This window comes from Sorex fumeus, unplaced genomic scaffold (genome assembly GCF_029834395.1).
Source record: "Sorex fumeus unplaced genomic scaffold, SorFum_2.1 ptg000002l, whole genome shotgun sequence".
NCBI lineage: Eukaryota > Metazoa > Chordata > Mammalia > Eulipotyphla > Soricidae > Sorex > Sorex fumeus.
In genome coordinates this window covers 61,274,573-61,299,150 of record NW_026606059.1, presented here as the reverse complement: position 1 = coordinate 61,299,150, position 24,578 = coordinate 61,274,573, and the positions used below count along the sequence as shown (strand labels likewise).

At 40.1% G+C, this 24,578-nt stretch overlaps 1 protein-coding gene across 5 annotated transcripts in view; it reads right to left on the bottom strand.

Moving 5' to 3' along the window:
* ENPP2 (ectonucleotide pyrophosphatase/phosphodiesterase 2) overlaps positions 1 to 24,578 on the bottom strand; it is a 135,606-nt gene that overhangs the window by 39,569 nt on the left and 71,459 nt on the right. For all 5 annotated transcript variants that reach the window (XM_056110470.1, XM_056110449.1, XM_056110477.1 and 2 more), the window contains exons 9-12: positions 14,780 to 14,835; positions 8,523 to 8,588; positions 7,629 to 7,701; positions 344 to 452 (exon numbers count right to left, since the gene is read on the bottom strand). In XM_056110470.1, the coding sequence (XP_055966445.1) occupies positions 344 to 452; positions 7,629 to 7,701; positions 8,523 to 8,588; positions 14,780 to 14,835 (304 nt within the window). The remainder of the gene's footprint in view (positions 1 to 343; positions 453 to 7,628; positions 7,702 to 8,522; positions 8,589 to 14,779; positions 14,836 to 24,578) is intronic.

Sequence of the window (24,578 nt, the reverse complement as noted above, 5' to 3'; positions counted from 1 at the left end):
GGACCCAGTAACGTCTCCACTGTGCCACTTGTTACTGTGTTTGGCATATTTAATATGTCACAGGTAGCTTGCCAGGACTTGCTGTGCGGGCAAGATACTCTCAGTAGCTTGCTGGGTTCTCCGAGAGGGGCAGAGGAATCAAACCTGGGTCGGCTGGGTCAGTCACGTACAAGGCAAACACCCTACCCTCTGTGCTATCGCTCCAGCCCATTCTGAAGGAAAAAGGACAAAGGTAATGAATACAATCTAGGATTCTGAGAACAAGGGCTCCTTCCCTCAGCACAAATAGAACCACTGCCCATGAAACTGTTCTATTAGTGAAAGAAGAAACACAAAGCTTTACCATGGTCTCCAACGAAGATGACATTTACACAGCGGTGCAGATTTAGCTGTTTCAGTCCATCCATTAACTGCCCCACTGTTTTGTCAATTTCCCTCAGAGGATTTGTCATCTGGAAAAAGAAACAAATTAGTCCCTGCAGGATTTTTTTCCTCTCAGTTTCTCAAAGATCTTCTACCCCTAGAACATTCTGGAAAGAAAACTTCAGACCAAGAGGCAGAGTTTTGTCTAGAGAGATTTGCCTATCATTCTTAGTGGAAATACGGTCTAAGAATTTTGATTTGTATCTTTTTCAGGCATATAAAACCTCTCCTCATCCCATTCTTTTTTAAGATTCTTTGACTAAAATAAAATTTGAAGTATTAGGGGAAATACTTCTTCTTCTTCTATTTTTTTAAAAGAAAATAGCCTTTAAGTTTAAGAATTTGAGAGTGCACAAACAGTTCCATGGATAGTGTAAGACTCTTGTTCCCTCGGTGAAAGCACATCAGATTTTGAACCATGGAAAGGAGGAGATAAAGACCAAGTGAAACAAAAGAATTCCAGAGTTAAGTGGCAACCTTCCACCAAATGCTAAATTAGAACATAATTAATGCAATGACATCCATCTAATGTTCTAAACAACTAACTCCTGCATTTCTGAGGCTGATCATTTCTTAATAAAAGAAGCTTTTCTAAGAAATTAGCTGCTGCTACTCCATTGAGTTCCTTTCAAGAAGATTTTCAGTAAAATAAGAATGAGTCCTAACATAAGCAAAAGTAAACCACTGAGTTAGTTCTAGAAGATTTATTTAGGCCAATGAAAACAAAACCTGATTTCTCTGAAAAACATTCCCAAGCCTAAGAGACATAACCCAGCTCTCATTTTCTTGTTTCAAATGGATTATTCTAACAACACAAATGCTCGGACATACTGGAGACTTCCCCATTTACTCTCATCTCTAACTGGGCCAGGGAAAGTTGTTCAAGAAACATCTGAGATAAACTTTGCAATTTAGCCTCAACCACACACAGCCAGGATCACAGAGATAAGAACATACAGGATATGCCTAGCATTCTCCACTCAGACACACAATATCTTCTTCAATTGGCATTTGAGTCAGGACCTTTTCTCACATCATGTCATCAAAATTAAAATAAGAAAGAAAGAAAGAAAAGAAAAAATTCAGGTGCAAATATGCTTTTCTTCATAATAAGAGTCAGGAATGCATATTCTATCCCAACACGTAAGTGACACAGAAAACCTTCTGAATGATATATGTACATCAAAGTCTGGAGGAACTAACAGAGGCAATATGGTCACATTTGCTTCTGAGAAAACCAAAGTCTCCTTTAAAATCTTTATCTTAACAAAGAAATACCAAATGCACAACATACATCAACCCTTGGCAATGATTTACTTTCCTTTAGTGAACAAGTCAGGTAAAATCCAGAACCTGCTTCTTAGGGAGTAGTTTAGACAATCATAAATAAGATAGTGCCTGGAAAGTATCTGAAACTCGCAAGAAAATAACCCATCAGCCATACTGAAGGTACTGAGAAAAGTAGACATTACTCATACCTCAAAAAACATATAGAACTCTGATCTACCCATTGTTTTCTCATGCTTTCCTCTGTTCTCAACTATTCTAGCCTCAGATCCTTCTTGAATTGCAAAGGTATAGATCAGTAGTCTTAATCTGCTTTCGATAGAGTTCTAATCTATATTGTCTTGAGCATTTCACAGCTTTTCTGTTTGGTTATTCTCAAGATCCAAGCCTACAAACCTATGATTCATTCTGTGAGTCAGTGCAAGCAAAACCAATACTCAACATTCACTCATGCTTGTTTTGGTAAGCGTTAGGGCAACTGACGCTGAAGAAAGGAAGATTCTTCTTTTCTGCCTTACAGAAGATCCAGGCGGTCTTCACATCAGTGTTGGCCCCTGAGGCGCCACATTTTTCTAGCCAAAGTCAACCAGGGTGCGTGAGAGTTTTTCGGAAACATATTCAGCTGATTTTCAAACCAAGGCACTGAAGGCAACCTTCAATTCAGACCTGCCCGCCACAATGCTTTGGAACAACGAATAAACTTACTTTGTCCTGGCGACTTTCCGCGGTATAGTGATCCATCCTATGTAATTTTCTTCTTCTTTTCTTTGGAGGAGCAACTGGTCTTTCCTGTCTCCTCTTAGGGGCAACCTTCCTCTTAGGTCTCTTAGCCGGAGTAAGAGGTGAGCCATAACTACTCTCCTGTACTGGCGGATAGAGATGTCTGGACTCAGAAGTCGTCTGTCCCTCTGGGTCAGATAATAAAGCTCAGACTTTGCCATCTGGGGTCAGCAGAGCCTTAGTTAGGGAAACTGAGGCTCCTTCAGTGAGAAAAAATTGGGATGAGGGACAATTCAGGGCACTGCAGAAAAAGAACACTCCTAAATTGATCTTAATGTACTCCTAAATTGATCTTGGTCCATAACTTCTTCACTAAGAAGAAAGTGTCTAATTTAGGGCTATCAAATCAAGTGGGTTTTTTTTGTTTATTTGTTTGTTTGTTTGTTTTTGTCCAAAGGACTTATCTGTGAATGCACCTACAGGTGACTCTGAGTTCTACACTTCATACCCCCAGCTTTGGAAGAGATGGGGCCTGGATTATGAAAAACCTTTTATTGGTAAAGGACTAGCAGAAAACCAAGAATATGGGGCCAGAGTGATAATACAGTGAGTAGAGTGCTTGCTTTTCACAAGGCCAACCCAAATTCAATTCCAGGCATTCTCTATTGTCTCCCAAGCACTGCCAGGAGTAATTGCTGAGCACAGAGCCAGGAGTAACCCCTGAGTATGGCTGGGTCTGGCCCTCCCCCAAAAAACAGAAGACAAAAGTAACCAAAAAAAAAGAAAGAAAACCAAGAATACAAGATACTCGGTTATTTTAGGGTGACAATGATATTCAGGTAGGTGATTCCAATTCAGAATTTTATGGGTTTCTGATCCCACAACAAAACATACGAAAGCAACTGTCACCTTTCCTTAGCAAGGATCAACAACAACAAAAAAACCAAAACATTAATTATAAACCAAGGATAAATTGAAACAAATAATAATCTTTAAAAATTTTTCCTTGGTTAGTGAGCAAAAGGGAATGCCCTGCCACAGAGATGGGGTGGGGGGACAGGGTGTGGGGGTGGGAGGATCATTGGTGGTGAAGAATGGGCACTGGTGGAGGGGTGGGTACTTGATCATTGTATAACTGAAGCCCAAGCACGAAAGTTTGTAAGTCTACAGCTGTACCTTATGGTGCTTCACTAATTAAAATAAATAAATAATAATTAATAAAGTTGGAGGCAGTACTAGCAAAAAAATTTTTTTCCCCTTAGTCATGAACAGACTATACAAATAAGAATTTTTAGTGGGAAAACTAGATTTATGGTAGTGAGAAACTCTAAACCAAGAGATAACTATATATCTTAAATATTTCTCTTGAAAATTAGGTGAAATAAAAAAATCACCCAGATCTCTTCACTTGTCTTATGGGTCAAGAAGGAGCCCACATAGACTATTTCTACTCTTTCTACATAGACTCTTTCTACTCTTTCTCCCTTTTGAGTATCAGAAATGTGTATCATGTGTTGATAATCTAGAGAGCAGCATAGCTCCATAAAATGAGTGAATAGAATCCAAAGACTTCTAAATGTTGGAGAAAAAAGGTTCCTGATGGTGCTGATGGTGCAAAGTCAAATTAAAGCAAGAAGACCTGCAGTCTTCTCCCTAGCCCTAGCTGATTTCTCTCCAGGGGGCTCTGTCTTCTGAGATTCATTCAGATGCAGGAAGGGGCAGGAGGAGGAACAATGTTAGTGTATTCCAAAAGGAGGCCATCTGCCATGCAGTTTCACTGTTTCCAGAGCAAGCTAACGCAAAGGTACTTCCACTTCCATCTCCTCCTCTTTCTCCGGCATAGAGATTAAAAGGCACAGCCCCAGACTCTGCTTTAGTTTTTTAATTTGTTTTTTTTTTAATGCTTCTAGTATTAGGCAATATTCCATCAGAAGAGAAGCAAAGGGAAAAAGACGGGTTTTCCATTTCATGGTCACTGAATACATTCAGCTAGCACTCAAGTCTGCCATTCAGACACCAGGCCATTTGCAAGAGACCTCAACATTCCGAAAACTCCAAAGGCGAGCCCTTCCGATAGCAGCGGGTTAGAAGAGCAGCGGAAGAAACAGGATTTAGTCACAATGAGTTTTCATCCAGGGATTATATCGCATGTATTTCCTTCTTCGAATGTTAGAGGTAGATGAAAGCTAAATTTTCACTGACCAGCCATTCTTTAGCCTGACTTTAGAAGATTTAGCCTGAGGTTATTAAGAGGATGGGAGGGAGAAGGGCAAATTTCCCTGCTTTTCAGAAGGATACTTTGCCATCTGAAGGCAGTAACTAGCCAGCCAAAGCTCTGCCTCTAGGCCTAGAAGAGCAGCCGAACGAGAGGTCACAGATAAAGCAGAGATGGTCATAGAGAAAAAGATTGCGCCAATAATCAGAAGCAAGCATATTTCTGAATATTCACAATTACACTATGAAACTAGGAGCAACACACCATTTCTTCAAGCTATTAGCCCACTCTCTGGTCATCTCACTTAATAGCCTTTGAGAATCATCCTGAAAAAAGCATACTCAAATATTAAGCGAACAAAGAACAAACTTCCTTTGTGTTGTAGTACACATTTGGCTATATTAAATCAGTTCAATCAAACTTCAAATGCAAGTTATGTTCTCAGTATATGCAAAAGACATCATATTATTGATTAAAAATATTTTGCTAGTATAATCTTTACATATGCAATAAATACAGAAAATTGATATATATCTATTGTCTTCATGTGTAAGAATATATATACAAACATATGTGCATAAGTATGACCAAAGAGATATATATGTGTGTATATATATGTATATATACACATATGGTGTACATATACACACGAGAGATTTTCACTTGCTTTGATTTATGTTTTAAAAGTACCAACTGTTTTATTTGCTTTTAGTAAAAATAAAATTCCTAGAATCAAATGGGAAATAGTTGAAATCTGAGAATATTCCTTGCCATCTCAGAAGAGAATTACCAAGTTATTAGTTTCCATAATTGAAGATACACTAATCAAGAACGATTTACCCAGTAGATATAACATCCTAGTTACAAATGTTAACAATATTAAAACAATGCACCATGAATAAATTAATCTTTTAAGTCAAAATCCTATAGGGGGAAAATATTTGTAAGTTTATGAACTACTCTAAGCAAAGAACCATCATCCCAGCAAATTAAAGTATCTTCTTATGCTTCAATCATCATCGCTGATTACTTAAAACATTTTAGTTTATTTCTTGATTAAAACACTCACATACGTTTTCAAGTAGTAATCACAACTGAACTACATCTCAGAAATCTAAAGACGGTTATGGATAAAGAACATTTTATTGCTAAGCCATGTAACTTTCAAAGAAACGAAAATTATGAGTTATCCCTCATCTGCATTGTAAAATTCTGACTCTTGACATAAAGAAAATGTTCTGTATGATGTGAACATAGTTATTAACTGACCACTTTGCTTACTCCTGGACAGAAGAAGAGTTCAACGGTTTCATGGGAAGAAGCCTGATCTGAATGTCAGAAATTCTGTGCTTCTCCCTCTAAGTTCACTTACCACTCAAGCTCTAAGTACTAGTCTCTTGCTTTTAAAAGAAGGGCTCTACAAGTCCCTGTTTTGCATATGCCACAGGGATTTTAGGCAGTATTATTATTCAAGTAAGTTGAACCTTTAAAACAGACCACATGGAACTGCTTAAGGATTTTTTAAAAATAAAATGTAGTTCCTTTTGTTCATTTTAATCTCAAAGAAAGTCATCCTAAAGATAAAACAGATTTGCTTGCTTTGGCAAGACTAGATTTGTGTTTCATGTATGCAGATATTTATCTCATTTTATCATTTGTGTTATAATCCTATAACACTGGTTAAATATCAAAGGGTTTGGAAAAAGAGCACTAGACATATATAACTTCAATGATTTAAGGCAAGCTGGAAATGGTTTCACATCGCCATTAGTGACCAGTACTTACAAAAATAAGCTCTGAATTAACGTAAGCATTTAGAAATACTTATGATACCTTAGTATTAATTGTCTTGGTTTAGACACCTTGTATTTTGATCAAAAATACTTAGATCAAGACACATTTATCTGTATTCCCTATTCATTCTTATGCTAAACACAATGAACTTAAGTATAACTAATAGTGTTGTCACAGATCACTAGGAAATGGGAGGTGTTTTCCAGCAACATTTTTGAAATAATCAGCTATCCAAAACCTAGTCTTACTTTGTTGATGTAGATCTCACTGCTCCAGTAAGGAGAGGTGAAAAAACACTCAAGATAGAAAAAGGTATAAATAGGCAATTTCCATCTTATTTTAAGTGACCTATTCTGGACTGTGAAAAGATTTCCACCTCTAAACAAATGGAGAGAATCATGAAATACAATTAGCCCACTGCCTGAATTTGAAGTGATGCCGGACATTACCTTATTGACAGATTTCTCTTACTAAGCTTTCTGAGTGATTCCAAGTACTGACTCCTGCTCTACTACAGAGATTTATTATTCAACAGTGTATTTCTCTTAGTCACAGAGAGTTTGCTGTTGGAGACAAATATATATATATATATACATATATATATACATATATATATATATATATATACACACACACACATTCATAGTGCTGGTCCCAGGCATGGTTTCATAAATATGTATGCCTGTATCAGAATTTACCAGAGAGATGTGCCCAACACCATAATCCATGATGGATTTGATTGCACTTGCTAAAGCTATTAGAGATACTTTCCTGGCCCAGCCTTCTGAACTGCACAGCCACTTAAAAGGAGCTGAATTTCAGCTGCAATTACTTGCATTGCAGGTTTCATCTCCAGATCCCTTTCTTTTCCCATCCCAGTGATGATAAATGCCAGTTTTTCCCAGTCCTTTGTCTTGCTATTCATCAGTTCACAGGGTTGAAATATAATCTCCTGTTAGTTCCATGTTTATGATACATCTAAGAATCAAATGAATCTGAAATAAAGTTTCTATAAAAGAAGCATGTAAATTTATCTTTTTAAATGTTTTTAATCTTATAACTTACTAACTCCTTATAGACCTTACAGATCAAACACACCAAGAAACTTTGTACAAATCCAGAAATAAGGTCAGTAGATCACGTATCCTAAGGACACCAGAACACCTTAGGCCAATGAGAAGCTACTAACCTCAGGGCCAAAAGGGCCATATTTGTGTCCAGAGAAATCAGGCTGTTCAGAATAGAAGGCATAGACTGAAGGCCTGCAGGAAAATTGAAAGGTTAAGAACTTCCCCTAAACCACACTTAACAAAAAACATCAAATATCTCTAAACACATTTTCTAAAATGATCTACCGTTAATCTCCCAGCGACTATTGCTCTTACCTTGGAAAACTGTGCTTTCATAATTTGGTTTTTCTATTGCTTCCATGTCCACCACTCAATATTCTATCCTCACTATGATAACTTCCTAATCTCACTGTCAGAAACCAAAAATCAGGAACAAAGAGATAGTGCAGGAGGTAAGGCGCTTGCCTGGCATGTGGCCGACCCTTGTTCAATCCCCAGCGCCACATGGTCTCCAGAGCACCGCAAGGAACGACCCCTGAGCACAGAGCCAGGACTGGCCACTGAGACCCCAGAAAAACAAAAGGAATCAAAAGCTTTCAAAGAAAATTTGAATAAAGACCCAGGTCATGAATCCTCCAGATAATAGAGTCCAGTGGTAATTCATAAGAGCCCAGCAATCTACAGCTTGATTTTAAAAACAAAATATTTGTAAAACCTGTCATTAAAGTGAAAGTCTTACAGCTTTCCAGCCCCTCAGGCTGCTGCTAATAAATGCCTTATCAAAGTCTGAAACTGCTGCAGTGGCCAGGATTAATAGCGCAGTAATCCATGTGATTAAATGGACCCAAACAAGTTACATTCATTGTATCCTTAGGAAAATAACAACACTAAGGACGGAGAATCACGAAGCTTTCATAATACCCAAACATGGCTGTCCTCCTAGCATTTCACCCAATTCTGCCCTAAGATGGAGATGTCTGAGGAGAGAAAGTCAGGGTGAGGGAAACAAATACCTTTCGCTGTCTGGCAGCGTGAGCCACTGTAGTATGGTTAATACTCTCCGCTCGTGAGGGATGACCCTGTAGGGTAATAAGAGGCACAGCAAGATGTGAGATTGCAGTTCCACAAACATCAGCCTGGGGAAAGCTTTGCTTCTGCACCCAGGCCAAGGGCTCTGTATTTACCACCATCTGTTTTCACTTCATTGTAGTAAAAGGTCCTCTTTGGAGTTAGTGTTTAAACTCCCATTTCCATTTGCAAAATATTACGTTGCTCAACTTCTGCCACAGGAGAGGAGATTGGAAACTCTGATTCACAGGCGAGTGAGGAACTTGTCTTGCTGATCAGAGACTCTGCTCCAGGCAGAAAGGTCCCTGGGTTCAAAATTACTGCTTTCTACTGAGTAAAGTCATTAGCTGTGGCCAAAGTGGGACCAGGTCTTATATTCCAACTCTATCTCCGGCCAATGATGCGACCTCTTGACCACTCGGCCTTTTTTACTCTCTCGGCCTCAGTTGACTCATCAATAATACTAGCAAAGCATGCTGTACAACTTGATTTTAAGGAAGAAATGAGATAGGACAGGTAAAGGGTAGGAACCATGCTAAGGCATATTTTGATTAATGATCTTAACTGGTTATTTTTTCTAGCTCTCAGTAGCTATCTCTTTCAGAAAGAAAAAATTATTTAGTCCGTAACTTTAAGTTCCTCTTCTATAAAAATAAAAGATAAGGAAAGGTATCCCTGAAATCCTCTTCTAGTTCTAAAAAACTCTATTAAGAATGACACATATAATTATGAGACTGACAACAAGGGTATAATCTTCATTCACAATGACTTTTGTGTTTAAGACTCATTCTTTTGTTGAAATATAATTACCAGATTCTGGCACACATTTTAAGAGCTCATAGATCACATGAAGGGACTATACCCGATCTTGAATTACATTAAGATGCTCAGAAACTGAATGAGGCCTTTATCTGAGGAAAATTTATTTTCCTCTCTCCTAGTCGGGGGACACACACTTCAGAAAGACAAATCGCTTTTCTGCTCCCCCAAGATCAGACACTAGAACATGTTTATAATGATTCTAAACAAAAGCCCAAATTTAGTTGTGGTTGCTAAAAATTACTGTACCTAAGCATGCATTGTAATGTAAACAGTGGCCTCTGCATGGTAAATACATGTTTATATAGATCTATCAACTGTAACCAGTGGACCTGTTAGCCAGCCGAGGATAAGAATAGAGGAGATGATGCATTGGCAGGCATGGGAGAAATATGGGAAACACCTACTGCTCAATATTGCTGAGAATCAAAAGCAGTTCTAAAAACAAACGGTTAAAAGTTTGTCAAAGGATGCGAGTGAACCATTTAAGTGTTTGCTTTTTTTTTTTTTTTTTTTTTTGCTTTTCTTTGGAGAGGGGGTACAATCCTGGCTCATGCACTCAGGAATTACTCCTGGCAGTGTTCAGCGGACCATATGGGATGCTGGGAATTGAACCCGGGTTGGTTGTGTGAAAGGTAAATGGTAAATGCCCTGCCCTCTGTGCTACCACTCCAGCCCCCTAAGCTTTTACACTTGATGGAAAGAATTAGGAGAAAGAGAAATCTTCAGGGACCTGAGACATAGTACAGGGGTTAAGGTGCTTGCTTCCCGTGTAGCCAATCCTGGTTTGACTCCTCTTACTGCCTGGGCTCATGAGCACCTCCAGGAGTGACCCCTGAGCACAGAACCAGCAGTAGCACCTGTCCTGTGTGTCCCCAAAATCCCCCAAAATGAGGGGGAAAGAAATATTCTTCAGAGTCACAATACAATATGAGACTTGGTCATCCCCGCCCCCCTATCCCTGCCCATTCTGATCCCCATAACCGCTCCCACCAACTCCAGTCTTTCTGATAAATCAGGAATTTGTCATTGTTCTGACCCTTCTCTGTCTCAAACTAGCCTACCATCCCGGAAAATCATATTTACCATAGAAAAGAGCCCCAGTTTAAACAAATCCCACTCCTATTAAATAAATGTGACCCTGTTCATTATAGCCTATAATTGAGTTCGAAATAGGCAAAGCAAAGCCAGGTTAATCACTTAATCACTTTCAAAATCCCCTGTATCCAAACAAAATAATTACATGGTTTGAATTCTTTCCTAACTTTCAAAAACAAAAGCCTTATAGCCTTTTTACTTTTTTTTTTATCTTACGTAAACTACCTACCTACAAATCCATTCATTTATGTCACTGGTGTTAAGTTTCAAAAATGGACTTTGAAGGACTCGCTTAATGCTCACGGAAAATTCCAGGTTGACAGAATTAGAGCTGGGCTCATCACACCATCCTTCAATATCTTTGCAGGATGGGAAGTCTGACCAGAAGGGGATGGGATGAGAAGCCTGAGTTCTCGGGCCAGAAGGACTGATTTTGAACCCTGACTCTGACACATGTGGAGGAGACTGTGACAAGGCCCCTAACTTTTTATTGCTTCTAGAGAGGATGAAGCATGCCTTCTCATATGTCATTGTAAGGATGACATGAGACAATACATGAAAAACACTTCAAGTAGAGGTTTAACAAATATTAGCTTTTACTCCCACACACTGGCCTACAGACATGCCACACACACTTACGAAAGACCTGTTCAAAGCATTTTACAAGCAAAACATTTTTTGTGAATATATAGATATAAGAAGTAACAACAGATGGGTCAGAGCATTAGTACAGCAGGCAGGGCTTGGGCCTTGCATGCAGTCCACCCAGGTTCAATCCCCGGTACCCGATATAGTCCCCTGAGCCCTGCCAAGAGTGATCCCTGAGCACCGGGACAGGAGGAGACCCTGAGCATCGTGGCCCAAAAACAAAACACAAAAGCAAAATAAAAAGAAGTACTAACTGAAAAGACTAATAAGGAGCAGTCACAAGTCATTGCTTGAAAATACAAATAAATGATTCATGGGTTCTGGACACTGATTCTGTGTTTATGTGGTAAATGCATACAGATGCTGAAAAGTTGGGGAAGCTGAGGATCCATCCTAACTGTGACTGTGGGCTCCACCTTTGACTTCTCTAAGTCACTGTGCTCTGATCACAAAATAAGGAGTTGGAAAAGTGATTTCTATATTTCCTGATTACATCTTTTCTTATATACAGATATGCATGGGCCTCCTGCAAAGGTTCTCGTTGAAGACAGGAAGCACCCCTCACTGTGGGCCTGGCTGCTCAGTTCAGGGCACAGGGACCCACCAGGACCAGCATAATCCAACACAGGAGGTCACACATGGTAAACATCTGTTCTACCACTGTTATTATCTGTTCTACCACTATTGTATTATCCGCCTGGCTCTAAGGGTTCCTGGTTGTCTTTTGTCTTCATAGCCAAGAAGAGGTGTTCCTTAGCCATTTGTGTTTACAGTATGATGCAGAGTGGAAGCACAAATAAATCTGACTAACAGAAAGGAAAACTGGATTCATGATGAAGTCCATTTTTAATTTTGTTTTGGAGCCACTCTCAGTAGTGCGTAGGGCCTGATCCCAGCTCTGTGTTCAGGGACTGTTCCGAGCAGTGCTCAGGGAAGCATGTGGTATAAGGGATTAAACCGGGGCCTCTGGCATGCAAAGTATATGCGCTAGTCTTTGGGCCATCTCTTTGGTCCCTCTGGATGTTATCTTAACATCACTGATTAATATATGGTTTGTCATGAGACTGGCTACATGGTCAGCAAAAAGCATAAAAAGTTAAATCTAGGGGCTAGAACGATAACACAGCCAGTAGGGTGTTTGCCTTGCATGTGGCCGACCCGGGTTCAATTCCTAGCATCCCATATGGTCCCCCAAGCACCACCAGGAGTAATTCCTGAGTGAAGAGCAAGGAGTAACCCCTGTGCATCACCAGGTATGACCCAAAAAGCAAAAAACCAAAAAAGTTAAATCTAGATAAGCTGTTTTTTAATAACAGGGGACAAAATTATCTAGGCTATAGATGAGGGAAAAAAATAAATTTTTTTTCTATCAGTTATTCTCAGTGTACTAAGGCTCCCACAGTGCCCTTTATAGGAGTCACCTCATTCTATCTTTATCACACCCTATGAGAAAGGTACTATCAGCCCTCCCCCTCAAAAAAAAAAATAAAGACTATTTATTGGAAGATTCACTCACTTGTCCAAGATTACCAACATACTAAATAGCATAGCTGGGACTAGAGTAAGCTACACATTCATCCACTAAGGGAATTAGCCTTTGGGCATGGATTGATCAATAACAATATAATGGAGCAGCAACTGGGTAAGACTTGGGAACAAAATGTTTCATTGAAAACTCATGAATAATTCTCGGTTGCAGAATAAGTTCACGTTTTAAAAAATGGCCTTCAAAATCTAAGACTATGGATGATTTGAATCTGATCTCAAATTTAAGTATCTCAGATGATGAAACTTTTACTATGTGTTCATTTCCATCAATTAACTTGAAGTATAACCCTTATCTTTAAAAAGAGCCAGAGAGAAAGTACTGGGGTTGAAGCCCTTGCATTTTACATGTCTTGCCCCTTGCATTGTATACGGTCCCCCAAGCACTATCAGGAGTGACCCCTGAGTATCAGAGCCATGAGTACTGCCAGATGTCATCTCTACCCTTCTCCTCCTAAGTAAATAAAACTTTTCTTAGGCATTTTTTTTAATTTATAAAAACAGTTTTTAAAAAGAAAAGCCAGAGAGACAATTCAATGGACTGAGGACATGCTTTGCATGCAGAAGACCCAGGTTCAACCTCTGGCATTACATGGTACCCTGAGTGATTTCTGGTAGTGATCCCTGAGTACTGAGCTGGGAATAGCTCCTGAGTACTGCCAGGCATGGCCCTCCAAAATAATTAATTGATTAAAAGCAAAGGAAAAAGATTAATCCATCGCTTCCAGAATGCAGAGATAGCCAAAGAATAGTCTGAGAAGCGAAGCAAACCTACAGGCATCTTTGGAGCACACAGAAACCACCTTCTTAGAAGCCGTTCAAAATAGGTGGAGAAAATTGCCGTTCAAAACCAGAACACTGGGCCTTTTCAATGAAGCTCTGCAGCAGTTTCAGGGGGTAAGTGTAGGACTAAGTATTAATTATGTTTTTGGCTTCTCTCCATCCTGCCTGACAAATTTGTGGTGGAGCAGAAGAAATTTCTTCGACAAGCCTCTGTGGCAGTTGAGGGTTAAAACATAAATGTAAGTGTGTAAGATGAAGGTGGTAAGTCAAGACATTTACATGAAGGGAGGTCATCTCTCACACTTATTTCTCAACTCGGGAAAACCTCTTTTTTTAAAAAGTGCGTGTGGGGGGTGGTGTCATTTTTAAAGGGACGCTCTGTCTTAGCTTGAAATCACCAAATCCAAGTTCAATTTAGCCCTTCAGCTCTGAAAAGGCTACTTTTATTCCTGAATCTGTAGAATATAGACAGCACCATTCTGAATTAATTTGAACCTGTGATTGCTCTCAGCACACTGCTATTATAGAATAGTCAGATTTTTGTTAAAACATATGAGGTAAATATGGAAACAGCTTTAGGTGGTTAAAAAAAAAAAGATGGAAATAACATCTCACTGAGAATAAAATCCCCATGAAAGTTGAAACAGATTCCTTTTTCTTATGAAGGAGTCTTAAAAATAATCAACATGTTGACACTTTCATTAGGTAAAGTTCATCTTAAGACTATTTTATTAACATTAACTCTCAACCCCTCATCTCCTCTGTGGGGAGGAGAAGCCCTTTTTCCAATTAGGAAAATTCTGGAATTTAGTCGGGAAATGAGAGGGAAGGCAAGGGCTGCCTTTGTCTCCGGTCGCAAATTTCCAGTCTCTTAGACCACTACAGCAGCTACCCAAGCCCACATCAGAATTTTTAAGTTGTGAATCAAAATAATATATTTGGTAACATAGTTCTAGGAAACAATCAGCAAGTCACTTCATACCTATTACAAGAGAAAAATAGTGTACCTAGATGACAAGCAATCAAACTCCCCCCCTAAAAAAAAGAGATAGAGAAATCTAGAGGGTGATTTCAAAGAGAGAAAACATCCCTTACATTTTATTATAAGTGAAGGGAGTAGAAAAAGGCAGGGGAAGGAAGTACAGAGAGAACTTCTGAAAAAAAATCTAGATGATTATTTTCATTAGCAAATATTCAAAATGTGCTAATGCTTTCACATTTCACTGAAAAGGAATAAAATCCAATGACTGTTTCATAAACTGAATCATAATTGCAATTTTACAAATTGGAAAAAATAGTGATAACTTACACAGACCAGAAGAATGTCCCAGCTTTCACTCCTTGCTTGCTGGCTGTAATCCATAGCTAATGAGGAAAATATAAGAGGCTTATAATATATTCTGAGCTTTGGTCAAAGAGTAAAAATGTTCCAAACATATGTAAGATCAAATATCTTATATTTTATTCACACCCCACCATAAATTTCAGATTATTTGCAACCATCTTTTTTTCACATCTGGAAATCACCATCATTATTTCCATGAATGTTATTCAATATGTTTTCTGCAAAAGCTCTCAAAGACACTGCTTCGATTCAAGTGGCATTTAGAAGAAATCTTTTTTCATCAAAAAAAAAAAAAAGAAATCTGCTTCTTCTGGTACCTGTCTTTTCTGATCTTGGTTTTGAACACTGCACTTAGCTGCCAGACTTCAAGCTCATCAAAGACCGGGCCATGGACCATATGTTTCCTTTACTACTGAAAGTCTACAGATGAGTACCCAATTTGGCACACAGATGCCAGGATCCTGGAACCTAGCTTTGTCTTATTTTTTTAAACCGTGTGAAAGAAAAGGACAGAAGAGGGGTAGGGGGATCTCATTGTTTTATTCCTTTGTATCTATTACTTATCCTTTGGGCAAATGGAATTGTGGCAATGTGTTAAGTGAATGGAGCACTTCATTGGGGTTTTAAAAAGTGTTCTTGGCATGATGGTCACTTAATATCTGTATCACAAACCATAACACTAAAAGGAGATAGTAAAAGAAAATGTGCCTGTCACAGAGGTTGGAGGGTGGGGCATGGTGGAAGGGTGAATACTGGGATCCTTGGTGGTAGAGAATGGGTACTGGTGGAGGGATGGGAACGCGATCATTGTATGACTGAAACGTAAGCACAAAAGTTTGTAAGTCTGTAACTGTACTTCACACTAATTCATTAGAAACTAAAAAACTGAAAATAAATTAAAAAATTTTAAAAAGTATTCTTGGGCTAGTGTGATAGTACAGCAGGTGGGGGGGGGGCACTTTCCTTGCATGTGTCCCACCCAGGTTTGATTCCTGGCATCCTATAGGGACCCCAGAGCACCTCCAAGAATAATTCCTGAGTTCAGAGCCAGGAGTAACCCCAGAGCAAAACTAAAACAAATTAATCAAATAGGTAAATTAAATAAAAATTAAAAATGGAAAAAGTATTCTTTCCATCTCACTCTTCCCCAATGAGAGGAGGAAAACAGCAGCTGAGCAAAGAATCTCTGATTTTTAAGCCTTGAGCTGAGGCTTTCTCAGACACCAGGTACTCTGGCAAATTAACAGCTGTGGGTGCTTTGCTTTGCTTGAAAATCTAGATAGTATTACCTAGCCCATGATTCTAAGCTTCAGTAAGTCAGTACATTTTCAATCAGCAAAACTGGATTTGGTAAAACACTCAGTGACTTTTGTCAGGCAATCATGGAAACAAACGCAAGCTTCCGGGCACATTCAAGACACCTTGGGAAAGTTCTGGTCTCTCACTGAACAGAAAAGTCTGCTCCTATATGAGAAAATTCCTCTTCATATCAGTCCCTCTGGTGATTTTACTGTCAGCAGACTTGCATCTTCTTTGACTCCAGGGAAAACCCTTAATGGGAAAGAAAAGGGGTAATTCGGAGGAGTGGAGATCTGGGAGTTCAGCAAGAATTGCTAGCTTCCTGAGGGGAAGGAAAACACTCCGCCCCCTCCTCACAGCTGGGCTGCTGGCAGATGAGGGAGTCCCACCCCAGTGTCTCTGAGATGAGGAGCTGCTAATGAATGACATCAGCCTGGAGGGAAGGCAGTTCTAGTCCCACTGGGCGGGAGCAGAGGCTGAAAGTCTCAGGCTCAGCACACCCTTCAGAACGCCCTTTGGGAGGTCACACCAGAGTACCATGCCACTTCCTGTCCACCGAGCTGACCCAAGTATGCTTAGTTCAACCTGGATTCAAAATGTTCCCTGAAATTTTCATTCGTTTTTTTTTTTGGGGGGGGGGAGGAGGAGAGTCACGCCCAGCAATGCACAGAGGTTACTGTGGATTAGTAATACTCCTGGCTCAGGCGTTCAAGGTGCTCAGGGACCATATGGGATGCTGGGAATCAAACCTGGGTCTGCCACGTACAAGGCAAAAGCCCTACCCGCTGTGCTATCTCTCCAGCCCCTCATTCATTCTTCTTCCAGAGCCTCCACTACAAGATGATGCACTCCATCTGTGTGGTGGACATCACACACATGTCTCAAAACTATGTCTATTACATGATCTAGCTTCATCCTTAATTTTAATTTCCAAGACACAAGCAGAGTATACTCATATCCAAACAAACATCCAGTGCCTTGCTATTTTCAAGGAAGTTAAGGGAGGTGACATTTGACCAGCACTAATATAAAATCAATCTGACGGTTTCTTTCTGGGGTGTTTTGTTTGTTCTTTTTGTTTATTTGTTTGTTTGTTTGGGGGAAATTGGGGCACAAGGGTTACTCCCAATAGTGATTGGGGTTTGGTGCTAGCACTCCTATATACCTCTGGCCAAACCCCCCCTTTTTTAATTGAATGTTATTATTATTGAGGTCATGTGTTTTACAATCCTCTTCATGATTGTCTTTTCAGCAATGCTACTACACTACATAGAGTTTTCTAAAGAAACTCTTTTTAGGGTCCAGAGAGATAGTACAGCAGGCAAGAGGCTTGCTTTGCATGCGGTCAACCCGGGTTTGGTCACCAGCATCACATACGGTTTCCCAAACCCCACCAAAGAGTGATCCTTGAACAGAGTCAGGAGTAAGCCCTGAACAACACCGGGTGTGGCCACCCAGAAAAACAAAACAAGAAAATCTTTTTTTTTCAATAGTTTTATGAAATGATGACTCTGAACTTTTAAACGTGCTGTTGTGGAATCCATGACATTGTGGCCCTCATCTGGGCATCCAGAAACCCAAGGAGTGACTTCTAACTCATTTCATGCTCCAGGGAAAGCTCATCAGAAGGGGAATAAAGAAAGAACAACGGCAGAAAAGGCAGAAAGTAGCAAAGACAATTAACCGCACAGCCAAAAGAGAGTCATCTGTTCTTTATACTTGCTCTGCTTCCCAGAACAGTGGCAATTAAGTGCATAAGTACAAATGCCTGGCTTGTGGCTCCCTGGTAGAGCACATGTCTTGCACTTGTGACAGTCTGTGCCAGGTGCTGTATGGCCACCCCTCAAGGGCGACTGTGGCTCCCCACAATAAGGTAAAGGTAAAGGCCCTCCCCACTGGAGATTTTTGTTGTTACTATGTTTGGCATATCGAATACATCACGGGTGGCTTGCCAGGCTCTGTCCTGCGGGAGAGATGCTCTCGGTAGCTTGCCGGGCTCTCCGAGAGGGGCGGAGGAATCGAACTTGGGTCGGCCATGTTGGCTGTGTGCAAGGCAAACGCACTACCGCTGTGCTATCGCTCCAGCCCCAGCTGGAGTAGCCCTACAGCGGGTAGGGCATTTGCTCCCCACAATAATAGCAACTAAAAGATATCAAGCCATTTTAAAGGCATTGTGAAGGATGAAGACAATAGGAGGGTAAAAAGGTGTACTTCTTGGGACTGGAGCGATAGCACAGCAGGTAGGGCGTTTGCCTTGCAGACGGCGAACTCAGGTTCGATTCCCAGCATCCCATATAGTCCCCTGAGCACAACCAAGAGTAATTCCTGAGTGCAGAGCCAGGAGCATTGCCGGATGTGACCCAAAAATTTTTTAAAAATGTATTTCTTCTCAAAAGGAAGGACAAACTACTTCTCCTCACTTCCTGGTATCATTTGTGCTAAACTGGATTTCTAAAGAAAAACCAGAAACATGTTCAGAAAGCTGTAAAAAAAAAAGGAGCATAGAAGAATGAATACTTGAAAAAAATTTAAAGATCTTTATATTAAGATATCAAGCAGAATTCTAGCAGTAACAAAGTCAAAACTTTGTTGCAAATGGTATGAGACTGAAGCATACAGTTCAGAACTTGGATTACAAAAAAAAAAACTAGAACAGTTCTTTTGCAGGTTGTGGGTTTGGTATAATTACAGAGGGGGAAAGGCACAAAAATATTGGTCCAAGTGAAGAAAAGTAAAAGCAGACCTCTGGGCCTATTTTTAAAGAAGGGGAAGGCAGAAGTTTCAAGTTCTTTACTAATTCAGAAAAATGAGAGAACTAGAATTTCTCTGATTTTTGAGTGCAATCTACATTTCCTGAGAAATTGGTAAAACAATGTAATTTGGGGGGTCCACAGTCAGCTGAGTGCAAGGGTTTCCTTTTGGCTCTGTGTTCAGAGATTGCTCCTCGTGGGCATAGGGGACCAAAAGCAGTGCCAGAGATCAAACCCGGGTAGGCAGCATGCAAGGTAAACGCCTTAACCTCTGTGTAACATCTCTATCCCAAAACATAGTTTTTTTAAATTGTGAGATTAAGCCCTGGATTGGGTTTTCCTGACTTTTTTCTTTCATTTTCTCTGGGTAGGGGTTGTCACACCTGGCTGTGCTCAGGTACAAAGGGGCTACTCCAATCTCTCTGTCCTAGGTTCACCTTGGGCAGTGCTCAGGAAACCTGGCTCTCCTGTGTGTGAAACATACAGTCCCGCCCACTGAGCTACCTCTGCCTTTCTTTGAGGGGCTACACAAGGAAGCGTTGCTGGAAGGGAAGGGTGGGGGTGGTGTTAATCATGTTTAGAGTTCAGGGGGGAGCTCCTGGTGGTGCTCAGAGGACCATGGGGTTCCTGCAGCTCTTTGTGCCATCTTTCCAGCTGGGAATTTCCTACCTTTAACCCCTTTGTTCCTTTCTTTGTTCTACTTTTGACATCAGTGAAAAGAGGCCACATTTTGAAAAGGGGGAAAAAGGAAGTAATATTGTAGCTTCTTAATATGTTCTCAGGAATTCTCTGAAACAGAAAAATGAAAGCATCCCCACTGAAACCAAAAGGAAAGAAGTGTAAAATTCAACCTTTTCTTAATTAAGTATATAACTGTGTGAGAGGAATAGAAATTTTGAGAAAGAATTTTTTGGAAGTCTTTTCTACAAAATCATGAGTTGCCATTGTAGAAGAATTTCTAACAGTTCTTTGCAGAGAAATGACTCTTTTGCATTCAAAGGCATGGGGCTAGCAAGAAGAATTCTGGGAGACCAGAGGGGAGGGTGGGGTCCCCCTGTGAGCAGGAATAGATCATCAGCGAGATTCAAGGGACAGAACAAATTAAAGATGAGTAGATCAGGGCTGTAGCGGATTAGACTGTGGAGTGAGAACTTCTCGGAAAGACAGATAAGTAGGAAGAAGGTAAACTCACCTCCTCTGTGGGTACAGAGGTAGCAGTGATGACTAAATATATCAGAGAATGGGAGTAGATCTTGAGAATGGAGAGAGAAATTAAGTCCTACCGCATAGGGGTCACAATCTAAAACATACAGTGAGGGTCTGGAGAGATAGCACAGCGGGTAGGGCATTTGCCTTGCACACGACCCACTTTTGTGTTCGATTCCTGACACCCCATATGGTCTCCTAAGCACTGCCAGGAGTAATTCCTCAGTGAAGAGCCAGGAATAATCCCTGAGCACTGATGGTGTGGCCCCAAATCAAAACAAAACAAAGTATAGAACATATATATAAATCACTAATTTTAAGAAAGTTTGATCAAATTCATGATAGTAAATAATATGAAAACTCAGTACTAAAGACTCTGAACATAGCCAAAGTCAAGGGACCTTTATGACATCTGTCTACAGGTATAGTTCAAGTAAAATGTGAAGAATAAATCATAGTCTAGTAGCAAATGGATTAGATGAGCTAAAACCTTTCTCAGCACATTAAGAGAGAGTAAACAAAGGAAGAAAATACTAGTTTAGAGCATCTAAGGAAAAGAAACAACAGAATAAAGGAAAAGTAATTTTTTTCTGAAAAAAAAAGTAAAGTCTCAGCAAGATAATAAAAGGGATGAGGGGTTGAAAGGATAGTACCCAGTTCAATTCCCAGCATACATATGGTCCTGCAAGGTCTACCAGGGATGATCCTTAAGGTAACAGCCAGGAATAAGCCCTGAGCACTGCCAGGAATGGCCCCAAATCAAAGAAAAATGAAAAAAAGAGAAAAAGAGAGGAATGCAGTGATTTCCATTCTCTATTAAATGTGTCCCTATGACCTAGTGGTTCACTCCAAATCCAGTGTCATTCTGCATTTTGCTGTCCTGGAACAAATTCTGGGGGAGATGGGGGAGATTGGCCACATCTAGCTGTGCTCAGGGCTTACTCTTGGCTCTGTATTCAGGGATCATTCCTGCAGGTTCAGAAGACCATATGCAGTATCAGGGATCAAATCCGGGCTGGCCACATGTAAGGTAAAAGTATAATACCTGCTGTTTTATAGCTCAGGTCCTGGAACATGCATTTCTACACTACTGTCATTCACTAGGATGGCCTTGGCACCAACTTACAGCATCACCAAGACAGGCAGAAAATATCTAGTCTAAACAATTTAAGAAGTAATAATGTGTCTGCTCTGTTTAGAAGCCCCTTGTTACAAAAACTATGGCTCTAAAGGCTTCTGTCATGTGCCAGATCAATAGTTCAGTTAGTAGGGTGTTTGCCTTGCATCTAGGTTTGTTTCCCAGTACCCCAAGCCCTCCAGGAGTGATCCCTAGCACAGAGCCAGGAGTAAGCCTGGAGCACCAGCAGGTGTGGTCTAAAAACCAATAAATAAATAAAAATAAAAGACTTGCATCAGGGAGTCTACTAGATTTGTTTCCAAAATATCTGTGTCTAGTGGACACCTGAGAATCCCATTTATTCTTTGCCATTTTGATTTCAGATTAAAACAGACCCAAGAATTTCCCCATTTGATAATTTGGGATTAGGAATTGTAGGATTATGGCAAAAATAATGTTAAAAAAAACAAGCATTTAAGGAATTCCACAGAACATGCTTCTGTAATAAGAAAAACAGTAAACAATTTTAGGAGCCACAATGGGGGCAGCACTTGCCTTGCATGCAGTTGGCCAGGTTCAAACCCTTGCACCCCATATGGTTCCCCAAACCCACTAAGAGTGAAACCTGAGTTCAGAGGGAAGAGTAAGCACTGAGCAATACCAGGTGTGGCCCAAAAGCCAAATATAAATAAATAATGGGCTGGAGCGATAGCACAGCGGGTAGGGCGTTCGCCTTACAGGCAGCCAACATGGCCGACCCGAGTTCGATTCCTCCGCCCCTCTCGGAGAGCCCGGCAAGCTACCGAGAGTATTCGATATGCCAGACACAGTAACAACAAAGTCTCCAATGGAGACGTTACCCGCTCGAGCAAATCGACGATCAATGGGAGGGCCTTTACTTTTACTTACTTACTTATTTATTTTTTTACTTTTTGAATCACACCAGCAATGCACAGGGGTTACTCCTGGCTCTGCACTCAGGAGTTACCCCTGGTGGTGCTCAGGGAACCATATGGGATGCTGGAAATCAAACCGAGGTCAGCCGCGTGCAATGCAAATGCCCTACCTGCCGTGCTATCACTCTGGTCCCAAATAAACACTTTTTAAAACAACAAAAGGAATCCCATTGAAACATGAATGAAAAATTTCAGATCATATACTGAGTGACAGCATCTCATAGCAAATTTCCTAAGATTAACAAGTTAAAAGCACACTCAATTTAGGTGCAATGGTTACATGGGGGGATAAACTGAAACTAAATTATAGAAATTCTTTTTTTTCTCTTTTTCTTTACATTTTATTGTATCACCATGAGACAGTTACAAGCTTTCATGTTTGGGTTACAATCACACAATAATCAAACCAGTGCATCCCTCCACCAGTGCACATTCCCCACCACCAATATCCCCGGTATCTCCCCCCCCCCCTTTCCCACCCTTCCCCTGCCTCCATGGAAGACAATATTCCCCATACTCTCTACTTTTGGGCATTATGGCTTCCAATATAGACACTGAGAGGTTATAATGTTTGGTCCTTTACCTACTTTCAGCACACACCTCCCATCCTGACCAATTCCTCCAGCCATCATTTTCTTAGTGATCCCTTCTCTATTCCAGCTGCCTTCTCCCCTTTGCTCATGAGACAGGCTTCCAGCAATGGAGCAATCTTCCTGTCCTGTATATCTACTATCCTTAGGTTTCAGCCTCAAGTTATGTTGTTGTTTCACCTCAAGTTATGCAGACTGTCTGCACTCATTTGTGGAGTATAAAACAACATAATAGACACAGACAGTCTTCTATGTCTGTCCCTTTCTTTCTGACTCATTTCACTTAGCATGATACTCTCCATGGAACTTTGCTTATAAATGGATAGAAATTCATTTTGGAAGCTTAATAATGAGATTCTAATTTTCAGATGGACTTTGTATAAATTTTTTATCCCATCTACTAAAATAACAGTGGTTCTTATTCACCATTTAGTCTACCTCTATGTTATGTAGCCAAATTTCTTTCATGGCTTAATCACTTAGTAAAAACAAATTGAGTCTAACTTAATTACCTAAGATCTTTATAAATATTTTTCTCTACTCCACTTATTTTTTTCTGGTGATTTTGTTTAAATACACAAGACTCTGGGAGAATGGTCTAAAATCTTGAAGAATATTTATTAAGATTTAGCTCTTCTCATAGTATTTGCACCTTCTTATACTCTTTTTACCATGGGTAGTATGTTCTTCCTAAATGCCAGTTTTCGATTAAATTTGTTTTCAAATTAAAGCAAGTATGTCCTTGGAATTCTTACAGTGGCATCTTGGTCAAGAAGATAGAAACACGAATCAGTTTCACTGCAAATCATGGGTAGCTTTAGAAAGGTGGGAAAACTTGGTCAAATGAGTTGCCTTGGAGAGTTTATAAGGAAACAGGCAAATAGTTGAAACAGAGACTTCACTTCATGGGGCAGGTTAGCAGCATTCCCTCTGCTCTGCTTCTGAAAAAGTTAATGAATATGTGGACTCATCTTCTGAGTTCTGCTAACCCAGAGGAAGCTGAATGTCAACATTTGGTGTAAGGTGACCCAATTGGATTAAATTACTATTTATCTCTCTATCTTTTCTGGTTCTTCAGGCAAGTTTGCTTTCATGACAAAATTAATGTAAAAGACCAACTAGCAACAGCACAACAGAGCTCTCATTTCAATCATTTTATTTATACACGAAATGTTCCTCTCTCATAAACTTGGTTCATGAAATTCACCAGTAAACAAATTCACTCTGCTCCCAACCTCGGTCATCAGAGACCTCTGGGAGTCACATTTGCACTAAGACAGCAGAATCAGAGTTTCTACTATAAAGAAACGCTTCTGCAGAGAGTCGAGAAGTCTGCCTCACTTTTCTTTTCATGAAAAAACTATATTTAAACTTGTGCACTGATTAAATTCTTTTTAAACTTTTCTTATCAAGGCAGCATAGTTTACAGTAGTATAGATGTTTTGGACACAACAATTTGATATTGTGCCACACATATCACCAAAGTGCCAATATCCTCCCACCGTTGATATGACTTTTAGGGAATATGAATATTCAGACAACTAGAGTAAAACCTCAATAGGTATTTTTTTTGATAACTCTATAGTCTTTATTTAGCCAACAACTTCTAGGTCTGAGACTTTTTTTTTTTTGCAAGGGGGCAGCTGGGAGTTGACTTTGGAGTCACACCTACTCATTCTAAGGGCTTACTCCTGGCTCTGCACTCAGGGATCACTATTAGCAGACTCACAGGGCCAGATGGGGTGCTGGGGATTGAATCCTGCCTGCCTATTCTCTCTGCCCCCTGTCGAGATCATTTAGGGATGTTATCACACACACTGTCCACTCTTCTAGCTGTGCCAAATT